Source organism: Leuciscus leuciscus (assembly GCF_965113295.1).
Source record: "Leuciscus leuciscus genome assembly, chromosome: 16".
Classification (NCBI taxonomy): domain Eukaryota; kingdom Metazoa; phylum Chordata; class Actinopteri; order Cypriniformes; family Leuciscidae; genus Leuciscus; species Leuciscus leuciscus.
Window position 1 is genome coordinate 23,022,009 of NC_138740.1, and position 12,577 is coordinate 23,034,585.

Sequence of the window (12,577 nt, forward strand, 5' to 3'; positions counted from 1 at the left end):
TTTGTTTGTTTCATTGTTTTTATTCATCAAGTTAAATGTAAATTTGCAAATCCAAAAGCTGTTTTGTTACTTGGATGATGAATATCTTCACTTTATGATAGGAAAGTACGGACAGTGCCTTTGACCAATCCTCTACATATGGGGCACTTGCGCAGAGAAGGCGCACATTCTTTGCACACAACTAGGTGACCACAGGGGATGAAGACAATGTTCACTTCCTTATCCATGCAAACTTTGCATGTGCGCTCCTCCTGAAGTCTTCTTAACTGTTCCTCCATAGGCAAGTCTGTGAACATGATGGACACTGTTAATTGCTTTAAACAAACTCTCTGTTTCAGAGTGGGATCTAACTGATTTTCTTAGTGTGATGGCTAGAGATAAAAAAGGGGCAAAATCAAAAGAAAACCTTTTCTCATGTTTGAATATACCTGAAAGATCTTGACTCGGTGATGCAGCTTCATTTGTCAGGGCTGAAATTGCAGTAAGAACAAAAAAATAAAAATTGGTTGTCAATATAATGTAGTGATATGTTTGATGTGGATTTGTCCCTGCTCATTTTAAGATCTTTATAAATGGCATCACCTTTTTTTTTTGTAAGTGATTCAAGTGTTCCTATCTACTGGCCGTGCAGTTTCACACAGACTAACGACATGTAACACTGAAAATTCACACACATCTGATTCTCATATCTGATTCAAATATCGCATACCCATCAGTTCTCTCAGCAGGTAGACATCATTCTTCTTGATCCAGTTGCGGAAAACCTCTGCTGCTGCATTTCCTTTCGACAGGACTAACTCAATGAGCTGCCCAGTCTGCTGCTTGACTGTAGTGCAGTTACGAATAATGTCATACTCTTTCTGTGAGATGACGTTCTCCTCTAGAAGATGGTCCATTAAGCTCTGCACACTTTTTAGGCGCTGTGACAAGGCAAGATGATGTTTCTTAAGAAAAGTAAAACCATCTGTAAAGAAACACAATAAGAGTTAGATTCAATTGAATGAAAACGTTTTGAGTCATGAGACCCAATCTTATTCTGTAAAAATACCTGATGCCATTTCCTCAGCAAGAAGCTCTCGCTCCTCCTCTCTCTTCTCATCTTCTGCACTTAGTAAATCAGACACCAACTCTTGAACGGTTTTGTAATTTTCTCCACTTGCGAGAATTTTGCTCTGAACGGTTTGCTTCACCAGGCCACGCTCAAATCCCATCTCTAAAGCAGACTTCACCACGGGATTGTTCATCATCACTGCATCTTCTGAACGGTCTTCTCCAGGACCCAGGTGTACAACTACACATGGGTTAAAAAAAAAAATCGTATTCAATTGAGATGAACATTCTTTTAAAATTAATATTGACAAAATATTATGTCAGTATTAATGTTATAAAAGTTACACAGGCAGTTAAAATAACTCAAATGTTGATCTCGTCAATGAAATTTTACTAAATTTGTCAACTAAATTTAGAATCTACTTTAGTCAAAGTAAACTTGACAAATGAATGAATATAAAACAAGAAATGCTCAATTTCAAGGATATGTTCATCAAAGACAAAAAAAAAAAAAATGTCACTGGTGGTAAGCCTAAAGATACAGTGTAATTTATATGGAGAATGAGCATCACTAGAAAACAACTTACCAGGTGGATCAACAAATTCTCTTGAGTTGCTGTCTCCATTAGTCAATAGCTGTAAGACATGTGAACTAGGTAAGATATCCATCAGTTTGTATCATTTCGTTTAAAGAACAAATTACCCCAGAATTTCTCATATACCTGTTCAAATAGTCTTGGAAATCTTGCTTGAATCTGATGAACAAACTCTTGGCCCTTTTCTTGCAACAGGTATTCACATCTAGAAGAACATAAATGCATAATTAATATAATGCCATCAATGGACAGAAAACGACTCCAAAAGCCTCTTTTATTTACCTTGGAAACCACTTAGCATGTTCTACCCATGGATCATCACCAGACTCCCAACATCTGAGTCCACCATCACAACAAAAGCACTTCACGTCATCATTACGACCTACCGAAACGGAAATAATTGTGAGCATGTTAGCATGAGAATCTAAGCACTAAAATTAGACCTTGAATGACTTTAATAATATGACCAAGGCTCTTACCAACATAGTAAAAACCAGCCTTAGCCAATTGGTCTGGTCGAACAGGTATTCTTGAGGGCCAGTTGACAAATGTGAGCAATCTTTCTTCACACTGTTGCATTGCTGAGTTAGATACATTGGAAAGGCCGCCACCAGATAAAGGTACATTATCTGCACGGTCACCTCGAACGAAGCGGCAGTTGGGGTAATGCCTCTGGTGCTCTGATACTGCCCGATCTCCCGGTTCCCAGTTGCTAAGCTGGCCTCCACAACTGAAGCAAGCCACTCTGTCGCCCTGGCCAAGGTAGTAGAAACCAGCTTTGGCAAGCTCGGCTGGAGTTACTGTAGCAAGAGTCCAATTCTGAAAGGTGTCAAGGCGTTCCTGTTCCCGACGCATGCCAGGATTGTGACAAGCCGGAGGTCGCTGGTGAGACATATCCTCCACTCCACGGGAAGAAATGGGACTGGAGGGGGCCAGGTTGCTGAATCCCATGTTTAAGTAACCCACCTGCTCTTCCGTTTGGCCTGATACGGATGCCGTGGTGGTCGACGTTACGGCTGTCGCAGGGGCGGAAAGCTGTAGGATGGCTACGTTGCGAAGCGGGGAAAAGGCAGAGTGAGAGGACGACAGGAGGTTTGCGGTGGCGGGTAAACTCTGGATGAAGCTGCAGTTGGGAGAGAGCTGTTTGTGGCGCTCGGCAGGGCAGTCGCCGGACTGCCAGTTGTCGGCCGTCACATTGCAGCGGAAACACTGGACACGATCGCCCACTCCAGTGTAATAAAACCCTGCTCGCGCAAGACTCCTCTCTGTCACTGCCGCAGTGCTGGGGAACTTGGCATACGTTGATATACGAAAGAGTTCAGAAGAATTATCATATTGTAAATCCGCAGGGGAGCTATTGCGACACAAACCACGAAGGAAAGCACTGTTTTGTAGAATTTCCATTTGAAAAAAAAGAGAAAGAAAGGGATGTCCAGCAGAGAGAAAGGCTTGATTGTAATACCCTGTGTGCGTGCAGAGAATAAACTATGTGAGCAAGACAAACAAGATTACACAAACATCTAACCCCTTGAGAAAAAAAATCCAAATTCCTCCTTAACAACATGACTGGATTACACCACAAGGGACAAAACTGGGTTTCTTCACAGAACTGGTGACATGTGCCTTGAACTAAAACTCTATGAACATAATGTGATGCATAACGCAAGCTTGGTTAGATGAACAAGATGAGTCGTATAAAATCCCTCCACGGCAGCTTTTGAAACTCATCCTGGATCACTAGGAAATACACCAAAGCTATACTGAACAAAACACATTTTTAAATGAAAAATGGTGGTTTCTTTGGATCGTAACATATGGTCAATAAGAAATCTAACATAAAAATGTGACCACAGGGTGTGTCCATTCAAGCCTTTCTCTCTGCTGGATATCCCATGACTAGTGTCTAGTCGTCCATGACAGAACGCATAATCTTATTAAAAAAAAATTATGAACTCCTGAACAGATAGAAGGTCGACGTAGGGGGTATGTGCTTCCTCCCTCTATGATGCAGGAACCTGAAAATAACACAGAGAACAGGTCTAAATTAATGTCTTGAACTTCCCAAAAGACATGAAGGGTAGTTTAACTTTTATATCAGGGGTTTTCAGCAGGACTCTACAAATCACGAATGAAAATGTAATAATAAATAAGTGAAGTCAGAATGAAACTGACCTTGTGGGCCTAGAGCTTTTCTTTCTAAAGCTCTAGGTGGAAGACCCCTGTGGCCAGTTTCAAGAACTGCTAAGACTAGTCTTTCAAGTTAGTCATCTAATTTTTTACTTCAAGACTGGTCCTAAGGTAGATTGGTCTAATTTGAATCCACAAGGTAAGAACGATTAGCCCTAACTAATTGCCAATTGGCCAGGCCAGTTCTCTAGACACTAGGCTTGTTTGAGATGAGCAAAATCTGCGCAGAACCGATGACCGGTGATCAGCGCGAGATGCATGCCGGTTAGAAATGTGTCCGAGTGCGGTCCGCCTGGCTCTGATGTCATGCTGACGTATGTCAAAAATCTCTCGTGAGCGCAAGGCGCACGTGTCGGATTTTGCAATCGAGCGCAGTTGCTCTCCACCGACTGCGCTGATCAGAAGCACGATGGGAAACGACTTGCTGACGACACAGCTTAAATGCTCATTGGTTTAAACAACTGTGATGTATTGTTCTCTTTTAAAATGTTTGATTTTAAAACTCTAATATCAGGTTTTATGTGTATATGTTATGTGTGAATATTCCCAAACTATCTGACAGTGCGATCTCTTTGGGTTATGCAATTTAACTTTCATAAAAAAAGAAAATAAATAAAAACACATATGTCTGTATTAAAGAAAAAAAATATTGAGAAACATGTATTTGGAATGGAATTAAATAACAAGTACTTTGGGTGTCTTGTTCATTTTATTTATTTTCATATAAAAGCAACAGAACTTGAATTAAATCCAGTTTATTAGCAACACTGCACGAGCGTGAATCCCGCGATATCCATCTTTGATCTCGCAATGGTCAGATCCACTACGAGAAGAGAGATCTGTCCGGCTTGCCTGCACTTTTTTCACTCCTCCCCTCACTGCAGCCGCCTACTCTCGCATACATTTCAGGCGAGGCAAGGCGCATCTCAAACAAGCCTACAGTCTTAACTTCATGGCTACGTTTAAACAACTCCCACCTGCTGGATTTATCATTGAAGTGAATAGCAGATAATTTCCTGCTTCTGCAACGGTCACTTCCTCGTTCCTTCCACCTATTAACATATTATAAGTAAGTTACAAAACGAAGAGATTCATTTACTTATTTTCATTCTCTGACATCAAATAAGTTTATAAAAACTTGGCTTTTATCATAGGTTTTATCTTAACACAAAACCTTTTTTTTTTTTTTTTTATCTGATGCATTTCCACTGAATGGCGATGATTCCGACATTCCACCCTTTGTTCTGATAAGTGATCGTTGACGTAACGTATTCGACTCAAATCGAAAAAGCAAATAACTTGATGTGACGCATTCCACAGACCACAAGTTTCTGACCCATAACGTTACGTGGTAAACCCGGTGAAATCCTGTGCATCGTTGTCACGGAAAAGGCAGTCGTCTCTTTTCTTAACGCTGCCATTTGCCCAAGTAATTTGGGTGTATTACCAGACCATTTTTTTTCTATTTAAAGGACAAAAACAAGACCTACAACACTTCTAAGATAATCAAATCTTGATTTTTGGCCAATGAAGAGTTTAAAAAAAAAAAATAGACTCACCGATGCTAAGAACAAAATCGAATTTTGTTCAACACCACAAAATGTCCTTTCTTCTGTTCAGTACACAGACAGCGGGCGAATTGCGGAAATGACGTCACATAGTAACCGTCACGCATTTAAAGTATAACAGATCAAATTTTCTGAAAATCTTTTTTTCAGAAGAAGTAATCGTAATGTTTGTGTACATAATGGGATGTTCTGCGTCTTGGGTTTCTTGTCTATGTGTGTGTATGAGAGAGAGAGAGAGAGAGAGAGAGACTGACTTTTTGAATGATTGAATTAATGAAAGTCGCGACCTTTAGAAGTCGCATTTGTCAGCAGCATTCGTGTTTCTATTCAGATCAGGACGACATCCATTACATTCCACACAAAAAAAGAATAATATATATATATATTTTTTATGTCTCTCAAGGAATAGTCATTTATTAAACCTGATGTTGTTCCTAACCATAATAACTACTTTCTTCAGTGGAACACAAAGAAGTTTAGCAGAATGCTGATACTGCTATTTTCCATTTACTGGACGCATATGACCACGAGTTAAGTAATAAAGCACCATGGTCTCTATGATTTGTGTGCTCTATTCCAAGTGTGAAGAAATGACCAAAATTATAAGCTTAAGTTATGTGGCAGAAGAGAACATTTTTAGTGAATATGAATAACTTGAAATGTTCAGTCTTACAAGCATTTTTTTTGTTGTTGTTCTTTTGGAGCATAAAATTGGATCACTATTCTGCAGTAAATCTATTTTCATTATATAGAACGACATGGATGACAGATAAAAATTATAAATATAATTGTGTGAATTATTTCTGTATAATGAAAATTATCAGTGTTTTTAAATAATCACAACCCAGTTTCAGAAGGAATCACCAAATAAAGAACATTCAATAAGGTTGACAATAAATTAATAAAACATAAAATAATTTCCCCTGTGATATTTCTTGATTGATTTGTTAATAGACTAATTACATACAATCCTATTTCCCACTCCCATAATAAGGGTGGTATATGGTATGGTCTAACTTGAAATCTGAGGCTGAGCGCAGAGCTTCACCAAACAGTAACGTTACCTGCTAGTTAGAATATTTACTTACCAGAGAAAACGAAGGCACAGGAATCAACAGCGAAGTCTTGTTCTAAGTTAGTAGTCATAAATGAAGAATTAGGCTTTTCAACAAGTGTCAAATTTCATACGAACAATAGAAGGTTGGTTGTTAAGCTCCACCCACTTGGAATGGACTACCTCGGAAACTAAGGGACTTTCCATGAGTATGAGCAGGGCTTTGGTATGAGGCTATGAGCAAATAACAAGATCACTGTGAAAAATAGACGCGGGGTCATTTATTCTGGGGTCAAAAATAGGGGCGGGGCTACATGAGGCTAATGCTAACACTGGTACGCAGGGTACAGTCAAAGAACTTATATACTCTTTGGTACAGTAGTAGTACGGATCGAGTTGTGACACGCAGGAAAGGAAAGGAGAGCAGAGGCCGTTTTTTTATGAATGGATTTCAATGGAGTGGATGCTTCTCTAAACCGCTTTTGTGAGGAAACACCTTATCAATTCTTTTGTTGGGAACGATATGTAGATTTTACTATGCTAAAAATGTTATTTTATAAGGGAAGGCAGAGAAGGTAATATCGCGACAGGCAGGACTCATTTACGGCATTACCATAGTATTTCATAGTAATATTGAGTTTTATTGTATATTGTCTAAAATATATAAAAAAATACCTATGTTTTCTTTCTTTGGCTTTCAGGTTTTACCAGTTATGATAAGACTTGAATTGTAATGACTATTAAAACTGCACGTTTGCATATGATATGACGCTGATATTGTGTACTTTAATGAATAAAGACAAAATTTTATTATAAATATTGTGTTATATTGTGTGTTGTTTAATTAAATTAAAACATGAAGTGTTGTCAACTAATATGTGCCTGATGATGATATAACTTTTTAATGAATGATGGTAAAAAATACATATAATTTTAATGAATTAAATTACAATTAAGTTTCTAGTGTAATCTAAAATATCGATCAGACCCTCTCATCTCCCTAATAAGAAATTAGATGGCGATTGATGAGTTTTATTATTAAAACTATTATAAAAACATATACATTAAGGTGAGAAACAAGGACTTATAGGCTAATGTCACAGTGTAGAGATCACAACAAACTAAAAGCTAATTACAGGTCACAAGGTTGCATTATGACCGAAACCTCTACAACCGCATGGTGGTAATCAATAAACATTTGTCAGTAAGTTATAAGGAAATTCCAGTGTAAATGAATCATGTAGAGTGGGGGCACCACCATTACTCAGAGTTAAATATACAATTAACATAAAGAAAAGAGGAGTTTTAATATATCACATAAAAGGCAGCCTTTATGAAATAATCACTTGAAATAAATTCAACACTTCCCATGTTTCAAACCTAAAATCTCTTTACAGAAATGCTAAACTATATTCTTGTTCTTGGAACAATATGAGATATATGTTATGAGTTAATAAATGCATAAAGCTATGAGTGATAAAATGTTCATTTAGGTTGATCTATTCATTTAATAAATGTTCTTACACCACTAATAAAATAAGGGTTATAGATGGAAAATGTGTATTTCCTAAAAAATAATATCTCAGTATTTTTATGTAGACCTAGATCGAGGGCACTTAGTTTCCTGAAAAGTCCCCTGTACCAAATGAATGGTATAGAACATACACATGTCTTTTAAATGGATCAATACAGAGGTAAGCAAATGTCTGCTCATTTTCTCTTGCAGATGGGTAGCACAGTCCACCGTGATCCTAATAAACAAAAATAGCAATGTCAACATTAATAAGGAAAAAATACTAAGTGCACCGTTAAGGATAATGATGCACAAGAAGTAAGTTAAGGTGCATACCTGAGCAGAAACTTTCAAAATTGTTGTGACCACACGGATCTCTTTTGTATCTGGATCCTTCTGAACGCTGTGGAAAACATGTGAATCAGGTGTTTACACACACACACACACACACACACACACACACACACACACACACATATATATAATTATATATATCCAACCCCTTTAAATATTTGTCACATTACTGTGTATTCAAGTCTACTTTTTTTGGTCCCACATTAATGTGAATGTGAACTATAAGAAGAATGCAACATAAAATTCTCACCTGACCAAGTCTTTGTACATCATTTTTGCTGTCTCAGTGTAAGGATCAATGACATCCTCATATTGGCAAAGTTCACCCCCTAAGACCATATGCTTGAACAGTCTGAACAAAAACTCCTTCCGATCACTTGGACTGATTATATGATAATTGTCAGAGTCTTCTTCAAGCAAAAGCTGTCAGAAAGCATGTCAAACAACAGGTCAAAGTTCAAACAAACATTTAGATATAAAATTCAGCTGTTTGAGAGCACCATAAAATAATCCATACCATCCGTAACTCATCAAAGTCAGGGTATATTTCATGGTAACATTTGACAATGTGGCCGGAAGGACGCAAAATTCCATTTGAGTAAATCGGATCGAATATGTCCACGGACACTTTTGTGCATGGAACAACTTCAACATTTACATGTGTGATGTCTCTACCTGTGAATGGGTAAAAACTAAAGTCATTATCAGCCTATATGAAAGGAGATTATATAAAACATTTTGAATGTAATACAATAGCAATATGCCTTATCATTTGACATTAACATACCCAGCAGTGACCATGATCCAGAGGAATCAAGTATCTTTAAATTTTTCTTCACGCAGGGATCTTGAAAGAAATTCTATAAAACAAACTTATATATATTAGCATACACTATTTAAAGTTGCTGTGACAGTGAAAGATGAAATGAATGTTTGAATATTTACCCAGGCAAAGTCATTGCTCCTATAAGGCTGGAAAAATTGGTCAAAATTGAAGGCCTGTGTGGTAATTCGACCCAACATGGACCTCAAAGGCAAATGGAAACATAATTTTTAAAGATAGAAAATATTGCACAGCTCAAGTGGACTAAAATTCTTCTTTTAGAATCGGTGATTCACCAAAATTTGATAGAGAATATAGTCAAATTAATTATGTAATTTTAGTAATTTGTAATTGTACTGCATTATTGCATTTCCCAAAAGATATATTCTAAAAGAAGCATATTAAATTATTTTTAATGAATTCTTAAAATACACTAAACTTTTTAATCTTCAGTACCATATACAGTAACTTCAGTAAACCATGGAACTTCTCGACGGGAAACTACCTAGAAATATCTAGTGACATGTTCATAAAAACCCATCGTCTGACACGCAAAAAGGTCAAATGCAAAAAACTTTACAGCTACATACTTGGGTTTGTCACCAGATTTTATAGGGGTTGATTTTGGAATATTAATATATTAATACCTAAGTAAAATAAATAAATAGTCAAAGCTGTAACATGTGGGTGGCACTGCCAATAAAGCACCTAAAAGCTGTCACAAAGAACCGGCAAAAGTAGGCTAATGATTATGAATATGTAAAATATAGAAAGGAGACATTTTAATTGTTTATTAATAAACAAGTGTTTTCTGTGTCGGCTGCAAAGATGAAGTTGACGATGCTGACTCGCGATCTTCGCAGTAGTGAGCGCGCCAGAGAGAAAGGCACATTTCATACGGACTGCATAGTTTTGTTTCGTTTTTAATTGTTCTGTTTAAAAGTAGAGATTTCAAGCTTTCTGTTGACAATAGATATATTTCTCAGGTCTGTGAGGCAAGTATGCTGAGTTTCGGTTCATTTATGAGACGAGCTCCAGTTCACGCGCCGGCGCCTCCGTGTCGTGATTATCTATTGTCTGCTATATTGAACCCTTATTTATTAAATCCAGGTAATTGGTTGATTAAATCATTGATTAGAATTAACATACAATTAATACAAAACGAAATTCACTTTAAAGAAAGGCTTTGTGATTTCTGTTTGAGGTCTCTGTGAAAGTTTTAAAGCAGTCTTTTAGTGCCGCTTTCAGAGCGGTCACGTCCGTAACATTGTTTTTTTCCTCATAAATGCGAACATTTAAGCGCCTGGAAAAATGTGGTTTGGGGTCCATGTGTTTGAGGAAGAGTCATCCATCCTGTGTTTAATGTTTCTATCTTTTTTATTCTGTAGTAGAGTAGAGCACTTAAGCTATTTAGAATAGTATCTTATGAGGGGCTAAGACATTTGGATCATAATAAAACATTATGCAGAAGGTAAATTATCAGAAAGTGTCCCACTTTACCAGTATTCACCCTATATTTCAAGTTTTGACTGCAAATGTCACATCCATAATGCTGGAATTGCCCAATTTTAGATAATTTATCCTCAACTGTTTTGTGGTGTAGGTCTACGTATTTTATAATGTTAACTTCAAATAATAGCCTTCTAGTAAAAAATATTAGTAATACTAATGAAGTTGTGGTAGCATTAGATCTGGACGGGAAGGATAACTCTGGGAGTTGGAAAGGGTGTGTCGCGATTCTGTCTTCTCACACCGCAACACAGGTTCGTGGCTCTGAGTATCGCGATTTCGGTTTTACATTGCGTATCATTACAGCCCTAGAACTTAGAAGTAATCATTTCCTATATGACTTCTATCAGTCTCTCACATCATCATTGTGGAATATTGGCCCACTCTTCTTTACCGTGATTGAGTCTCTTCAGTAAATTTGGACTAATTCATATGGATTCGTTTTACGATCTCTTTATGAACTTTTTGAAGCGTCAAAGTGGTAGTTGTATAGATGGTCAATGGAGGGACAGAAATCTCTCAGATTTCATAAAAAATATCTTAATTTGTATTTCAAAGATGAATGAAAGGTTTGGAACGACATGAGGGTTTGACCTGCCAAGGACCAGATGATTTTTTTATTAGGCCCGCTATGTCCTGATATGTAAAACCACAGAATTCAAAAGGGTGTATTTCACATGATGACTATCGTTATTTAAATCTAAATACGCAGCTCTTATAGTACAGTATAGTATAATAGTAAGCTGCAGATGTAAAATAGATGTTTTGTGAGATATCTCCATTTGCTCCAGGGGTGTTGCATTTTAGGAAAGCTATCTGATGTAATTCGAAGTGCTGATTTAATTTGAGGTATTTAATGTATCTATTTATATCTTTGCATTTTATTGTTTTATAATGTTGCTTTGTTTTTTTATTTTCCATGGCATTTTTATTTAGCCTAATGCTCAGCTCTTATTTATTTGTGATTTGTTGGAGAGAAATGTTCTGCTCCATGTTTTAAATGTAAGTTAGCCTACAGCACCACGAGTCATGAGTTTCAGTTCAATACTAATCTGCACATTTCTATTTAGAAGCAGGTGTTTTATGGATGTAAAGTTAGACGTTTATGCATAATTTTTTCCTAATTTCATCCGTTTCTTTTCAGCACATGTAAACCATTTTGAAAACTATTCATTGAACGATGTGCCTTTTGTTCCTCACCGGTAATTTAACTCATGATTGTCAGTGAATTCAGTGTAATTGTACCTACAGAGCATATTCTTACCATTTCATCAGGAGTCTTGATATCTTAGGATCTTGCTGAAACGTAAACTTTTTGGTGGAAAGCAGATTAAAGGTGAACGCTTGTTCGAATGAAAGTTTCTCTTCCGCCATGCTTTTTGTTGTCCACGGGTTACCGTGACGACTAAAACGTCGAGCTCATCGTATGAAGAAGACTACTGAAGGAGGGGGGGGCGGAGAAATCGGCAAGTTTTATCAGACGTCTCAACAATATTTTTCCATTCAGATGTCGTAAAATGTCTTATTAGTTATTTAATTATTTTCCTACACAAATGAAAACCGTCAAACCGTAAACTTGTCTTCTCTATAAAAAAAAAAAAAAAAAAAAAACCGAAATATAGGCCTACTTGAACGTCACCTGCTAATAAGAAAGCTATATGAACGTAAAGCCAACAATTTGCTTTGCTTTTCATGTGAAAATGTTAATGTTAATTAAAAGTCCTCTTTATTCACGACCCTTTATTTATTTAGCTATTTACGTTTCTGATTATTTGTTCTGCATGATCTCACTGTGTTCATGTTCTTGGTCTCAGCAATACAAAAAAAAAGTAGTTTGGTTTAGTAGACTGCCCCTTTTAATAGGCCTAATAAACAGAAATATTCATTGAGAAATATTCAGTAAAAAGTGTGACTATAGCTCCA

At 36.9% G+C, this 12,577-nt stretch overlaps 2 protein-coding genes across 2 annotated transcripts; both read right to left on the bottom strand.

Moving 5' to 3' along the window:
- Positions 1-3,441, bottom strand: birc2 (baculoviral IAP repeat containing 2). Its single transcript, XM_082141885.1, has 8 exons — positions 2,126-3,441; positions 1,929-2,028; positions 1,773-1,851; positions 1,638-1,686; positions 1,049-1,291; positions 710-964; positions 429-470; positions 1-286 (listed from the first exon to the last, which is right to left on the bottom strand). Exons 1-8 carry the CDS (start codon positions 3,048-3,050, stop codon positions 93-95), a joined length of 1,887 nt encoding a protein of 628 aa, XP_081998011.1. The 5' UTR covers positions 3,051-3,441; the 3' UTR covers positions 1-92.
- A 144-nt stretch (positions 3,442-3,585) lies between these two features.
- cfap300 (cilia and flagella associated protein 300) lies at positions 3,586-12,202 on the bottom strand. The gene is made up of 8 exons (XM_082141886.1): positions 11,919-12,202; positions 9,268-9,349; positions 9,110-9,182; positions 8,840-8,997; positions 8,573-8,745; positions 8,305-8,371; positions 6,490-8,206; positions 3,586-3,661 (listed from the first exon to the last, which is right to left on the bottom strand). The coding sequence occupies exons 1-7, from the start codon at positions 12,026-12,028 to the stop codon at positions 8,072-8,074; spliced, it is 798 nt and encodes a 265-aa protein (XP_081998012.1). The 5' UTR covers positions 12,029-12,202; the 3' UTR covers positions 3,586-3,661; positions 6,490-8,071.
- Positions 12,203-12,577: the final 375 nt, after the last annotated feature.